Here is a 6,528-nt window from a genome sequence, read left to right as displayed (position 1 = left end):
GAGAAAGGGGAGGTAACCTTTCCCCGTATGACGACATAAGGGGAAGATTCCAGATCGGGCCATCTGAGCTTTCATTTTCTCAAAGGCGAAGCAGGATACCCAGGGCTCGGTTTACACCTATCGCCATTTCTAGCCACTGGGGGACCATAGTCAGGCTAGGGTAACTCATATTAATGTTAAAAAACCTCAAAGTGAAATTTTCATGCCATGGGACCTTTAAAAAATAAAAAATAAAAATATATAGGAGTCTTAAAAGGAGACATAAAAAGTCTCTCATAACTTAAACGGTATTACAAAAGTCTTAATACTCACTTTAAGAGGATTTAAATTTGGAAATAGAAAAACAGGAATCACAGTATGGCCTAATGTGATTGTAATTTGAGGTATAAAATGGCATAAAACATGAACAAACACAGAGGACATTAAACAAACATAAGGAGAGAGTTTTGTTGTTAAAAGAGGAATTGAGATTCAGGAACTGACCTCTGCACGATGGCGAGAGCGTCGTTAAAACGAGTGGTGAAAACGTCCCCTGTGAAGAACTCGGCCAGACGTCCCACGGACTGCAAAAGAGAGCTCAGGTCTCTGAGAGCGCAGTGCAGCTTTCTGCAGTCGGCCTCCGCTGTGATGTTCAGCCTACGACCTGCTCTCACACACACACACAGAGAGAGAGAGGTGCGAAACCACTCAACAACAGCTGACAGCAGCTCACTAGCCACATGAGAACAGAAGCGCCACTAAAAACCAGAGCGAACATTACAAGACCAGATGCCACTCAAATACTACTCACTTAACCTATATATTTACAGACTGCTCAAGTGTTCAAGCAATCAGTAGAAGGTATATTACCATTCATAAATTTGCAGTCAGTAAGTTAATATTTTTTCTTTGCAAAGATGCATTAAATTGATAAATTAATTGAAGCTGAAAAATAAAAAATATTAAGCAGCACAAATGTTTTTAATATTTATAATAATAACAACTTTCTTGAACAGCAAATCAACATATTAGAATGATTTCTGAAGGATCGTGTGACACTGAGGACTGGAATAATGATGCTGAAAATTCAGCTTTGATTGCAGAAATAAAATAAAATTTTAAAATAAATTCAAATAGAAAACTTATTTTAAAATCACAATAATATTTCAAAATATTACTGTTCTACTATTTTTTTAAACAAGTGAAAAAAAAACCATACTAACCCCAAGCTTTTAAACGGTAATGTGCATTACAGTTCATGTACAACTTCCTACTTTATATTATATTTCATGTGTAGTTGTGCAGCCTTAAATCAAACAAGAATTATTGTTGAAACTCAGGTCAAAAAAAGTAACAAGTAAAATTACCCATGTCAAGGTAGTAAAATATTTATGTAATATTTTATAGGAAGTCAGATAGCAAAAAAAATGTTACTGCCTGATTAACAAGGAAATAAAGTTGTCAAAGATATCACATTACTATCATATTCCCCTTTATGCTTTGGTACATTAAGACATTCAAGACAGTAACATTTGGACACGGAGTAAAAATGACACCGCATCTTGCATGGAATTCTGTGATTGCCTTATCCATGACGCATATATGCAATCCTGCCTTAAAATCTGGCCAAAACAATGTCTCCTTTAACGGAATGGTATTTGCATTTGGATACCTAAAAGCATTACCTGGTTATGCAGCTCTACAGGTTTTGGAACAAAGCCATCTATAAAACTCATTCAGATTGTAACAATGAAGAGAAACTCACTTGTTCCTGATCTCATGATATACTGCTGCAGGCCAAGATAAATGTCCAGATCCTCCTGGAGCACCGTAAACTAAAAACACACACACATATACAATTATATATATATATATATATATATATATATATATATATATATATATATATATATATATATATATATATATATATATATATATATATATATATATATATATATATATACACACACACACAATATTTAAATCAGATTTTCTTCCATAATCAACATCTATTATACTTGCCAATGAAGAGTCAATTGTTTTTAGTACAAAGAGAGCGAGTATGTACACGCTCACCCACTCATGTACACCTACCAGAACTGAAAAGGTCTGGGACGGCAGAAGCTCCATCACCTTGGCAACCACTTCCAAACTCTGACGCAGGTATCGCTGCCATTCCGTCTGTTGCTATAGAGACCAGAGCGGGGGAGAAAAAAAAGTTCCAAAAATTCTGCAGAACAAAATTGATGCTTGTATGTTTGATTGATCCTTACATCATCATCAAGGGTCTCGTCATCGAGCTCTTCTAGCTGACTCTGGTTTAACCTGAACTGGATCCTGTTAAGAACTTCACGCAGCAGCAGAACTAGAGCGTCTTTATACCTGGTCACACGCACACAGATTACCGCAATGTTTTTAATACAATCTAAACTCAATTCTTGGGTTCACAAAAAGTCCACAGAAACGCACCTGTTAATGACACTGTCACTGTCAGCCAATCGGCTTCTGATCTTGGTGGTCAGGTAGTCCAGGAATATACTCCAGATGTCTAGACAGGCCAGATAACCCTCATGAGTCGCCTAAAACAAATTAAATAAATAAAAAAATTTAATTTTAGTGCCGAGTCAAACTCTTTTTAACAGTCACAAATTGCATTTTTATTTTATCATGTTTCCTGAGGTGCACTTTTAATGCTAAGGATTTTTACATCAAAAACGGTCATAACTTGGAGATAAAAGCCCATTTTGTACCATCATTTTAGCCATACGAGTTAAACACCGTTTAAAGGGGACGGGTCTCCTTTAAGGCTTCAATGTACACACCAACTGCTATGATTTAGGTAATGTCAAAACCTTCACGACAATCAATGTCAAAACTTTCACGACACTTAATGTCACAGCTGTTGAGATTAACTAATCATGAAAAGTGTTGATTATAGCATTATTTTTGATGAGTACAGTGATTGACAGCTCCAGTGAATACAAAGTGAGCGTTCTTTGTTCACTTTGTTTATAAAACACAATTTAAATAACTAATGATTTTCATGCTACTAGGACAAAGTTATTTATTTTCAAACCTTTTTATATTTTAATCTGGACTACAACATGCCTTAGCTATTTGTTTGACAAAGTTTTGATTCTTTATTTTTCGGTCACACTTTACGTTAAGGCTCCATTAGTTAATTCAATAGTTAGCATGAAACATTCTTCCAAGCATTCATTAATCATAGGTAAATTCAACATTTAGTAAGTTAAAATCGAAAGACCAACTAAAGAAATTAAAGTTTAACTCCTTTAATGAACCTGCGCCAACCCGAGCAGTTTAAGTGAAAGAGTTTAAGAGTAACTAAGATTAACTAATGAGACCTTATTGTAAAGCGTTACCTATTGTTCTGTTTAATTCTTTTGCACTTTAATCTGTTTGAAACTTTTTTTTTTTACTTTATACATTTTTGCGTGTAAAGTAAAAAATGACTAAACCTGTTATATTGTATATGACAACACTTTTTTGCAACTAAATTTCCATTTTGTGATAATACAGTATACAGTGATTAAAAGCTTTAGCAATTATCATAACATGAAAATTTGATACCGTCACATGCCTTGTACTAAATAAAAAATAAAAAAAACGTGACATTTCTGATCCTTCTTAAATTGTTATTACAATCTTGCATATTCTACAAGAGGCATGTAAACTCATGCACCTTAAATATTAGTCTCGATAATGCACATCTTGTGGTTAGATACTGACAAAGCCACAGAGTTAAAAAAATAAAAAAGCACCTTCAAGTACAGACACTTTCAACAAACATTCAACTATAACCAGGAAAACATCAATAAAAATACACCAGGTGTTTTCACCAGTTTGAAAACAAAAAAAAGGAGGGTGATAGAGTTAAAAATTAGAGTAACAGGGAAGGTTTGAGCAAACAAAGACCAGCAAAAGGAAGTATCATTAGACATTAATATGGTAAGTTAGAGTCAGTGCTTCCTGGAACATTAAGTGAAGGTGTTTTACCTGGTTAAAGGTGTATTTGAGGAGCAAAGCTAGAAATTCCACTAGAGGAAACTGGGCGTTAGATTCGATCCTCCGCAGATGAACACTAACAAACAGCCTGAGGAAATCTGTGAACTTTTCCACATAGCTGAAAGGGACAGACAGGCAGAAAGGGTTAAAAAGCAGCGGCATCAAGGAGTTAAAAGTTTAAAGCATGCGCATCTATTTCTTACCTTTCGTCTAATTCTTGCAATCTGCTTTTGATGGTGTGCGTGTTGGTGTGCGAGTGTGTGTTTGTGAGTCTTTGCAGCAGGTAGAAAGTCTGTTGAAACATGCGGAGCAGAAACTCCTCAAAGTCCACTGGGACGCAGTTTTTGCACATTAACTCGTTAATACAGTTCATGGCCATCACACCCAGTCTGGCGCGGTCGGCGTGGTCCACCATCTGACCAGTCCTGCAGTGTTCCCCGCCGCCGCCATTGGCTGGGAGGCTTCCGGGGGCGGAGTCTCCATTGGAAGTGGGCAGAGGTTTCGTTTTGATTGGCTGCTGGCATCCGAAGCGAGCGAAATGAAAAATTGAAGCGAGGAGGGATGGAGTGATGGAAGAGGAGAGAGGGATCCAGCTAAAGAGATGAGCCAAGCATTCCAGCGCTAGCAGACACAGAGCGCCACTTTCAGCTTCCAGAACCATCGGTGTGCTGTCGCCCGCCAAAATACCTACAGAACATGACAAAAGACAACAATTAACACCGCAATCATTTACTAGTAGCTTTCAGCTAGTGAGGGACCAGATTTTCAGTATTGGTTGACGACCCATGTGGCTTTAAATTTTCTATATGTACTTAAAGTTCATTAATAGAGATAACTTAATATAACAAAAAAATATACATAAATACTAAATTCATTTTCATTTCTATATTTATTCAAAGTTCACTGATTGACTAAATGATAATGACAGGGCTCGCAAAATTTCAAAATCCCTGGTAGCCCTTCGGGCAGGTATTCTTCAGATTTTGGTAGTCCGAAAATTAATTTAACTAGCCCAAATAAAATAAAGACCATAAATGTCAATCAAAAACATTTTCAATACACAAATATCAATGAATATTTTATTTTACTATTTACAAGGTATCTGCAGAATTCTTAAAAATCTATTTAAGGCAATTTGAAAAATTATGTCATAACATTTAACGTATTTAAAACGGTCTAAGGCCTTAAAAACTCTTCAATTTAGTTAATTTTTTTTTTACACTAAAACTAATTATTTAAAGTATTACTATTAAATTTCTCAGGCCACAGGATTACAAAAAAAATACTAAATTATGTTCAGGGGTGCAAACTCGCCAGGAGTGAAAAAGGTGACAAACTAAACTCCACCACCCCCAAACCTACGATCTACAATCAACAAGGATTGTTAAGATGTTACATGAACTTAGTCAGGGGAAATAAACCACTGTAAATCTTCATTTCAGCAACTGACGGGCTAAACGCAAGGTGTTTCTCCATCTTGAAACATCTAGCTATGGCTTAGCGCTGCCTGACTTGAGCTGAGTGACACTAATATTACTAAACATTAAACGGTATGCTTTACTTGTAGGTTGAACAGTTCTCAAATCGACTTCATGTCAGAGTAATATCTTACTGATATGCGAAACAAATGTTAAGGTTGAGACTGAGGAGCATTTTTGCAAAGGCTAGCGAACTAATGTAGCGATAACATAACTAACAATCTTCATAGCTATCACAACAACAGCCTCATGCAAAACAACAACAAACAAAAAAAACTGCAGCCTCACGCGGTAAACTGGAACACCATAATTTACAGCAGATACGAATGCGTTCCATCCGAAATATGGACAGTTGCCTGGCTGCAGCGTCTAAAAGTTAGGCTTCAGGAGTGAGATTGGTTGGATGAGGGAAAGAATATTAAGGTAAGCCAATCAGAGGCAGAGTAGGGCGGGTCCATTCCTTTGCCAACAGGGGAAAAAAACACTACAGGTGACGTGACACAGATGACTCGCAGATACGACGACGACTACCTATAAATAACCTATATTAGCACTTGGTACCACTGATATAGACCTTGCCTTTCAAAACATACCAGTGTTAAAAGGGTCAAAGCAGAAGCTCACCTGACTCTCTAGACGTGGGGGATGGAGGGGGAGTGGTGACTGTAACACTGTGTTTGTCCCAGACTGTCTCCAAAATACCTGCGAGGAAAAGAGAGCAATGCAAGCCCAATCAGATCACATACACATTTTCCAGGGCTTAAGACTATTAACAACCACATATACTGTGAATTAACGAGTTCTGAGCCTCTCACCAGTCAGAAGGTTCAGTACGGTGGGGATCTGATCCAGCAGGAGTTTCTTCAGCTCCTCTTTACGAGCGACGCTCAAGTCTTCTCTGGGACAGACCAGTTCTTCTGAGGTCATCTTGAGCAGAACTAAACCCAGCGGTGCTAGAGACGGTGACTGTACTAACTACGACACAAAACCACAAAGATGGAGTCAGATCACTTTAATATGATTTAATAATAATTAGGGCTGG

General features: G+C 37.1%; 1 protein-coding gene across 1 annotated transcript in view; it reads right to left on the bottom strand.

Moving 5' to 3' along the window:
- The window catches only part of LOC306868652 (exportin-6-like), a 30,258-nt gene that overhangs the window by 14,620 nt on the left and 9,110 nt on the right, over positions 1–6,528 (bottom strand). The window contains exons 5-13 of the mRNA XM_079414915.1: positions 6,302–6,461; positions 6,111–6,188; positions 4,212–4,695; positions 4,000–4,126; positions 2,452–2,561; positions 2,256–2,364; positions 2,077–2,169; positions 1,745–1,814; positions 484–643 (exon numbers count right to left, since the gene is read on the bottom strand). Of these exons, the coding sequence (XP_079271041.1) occupies positions 484–643; positions 1,745–1,814; positions 2,077–2,169; positions 2,256–2,364; positions 2,452–2,561; positions 4,000–4,126; positions 4,212–4,695; positions 6,111–6,188; positions 6,302–6,461 (1,391 nt within the window). The remainder of the gene's footprint in view (positions 1–483; positions 644–1,744; positions 1,815–2,076; positions 2,170–2,255; positions 2,365–2,451; positions 2,562–3,999; positions 4,127–4,211; positions 4,696–6,110; positions 6,189–6,301; positions 6,462–6,528) is intronic.

This window comes from Barbus barbus (assembly GCF_936440315.1).
Source record: "Barbus barbus genome assembly, chromosome: 4".
NCBI lineage: Eukaryota > Metazoa > Chordata > Actinopteri > Cypriniformes > Cyprinidae > Barbus > Barbus barbus.
This window is presented reverse-complemented; position numbering and strand designations above follow the sequence as displayed.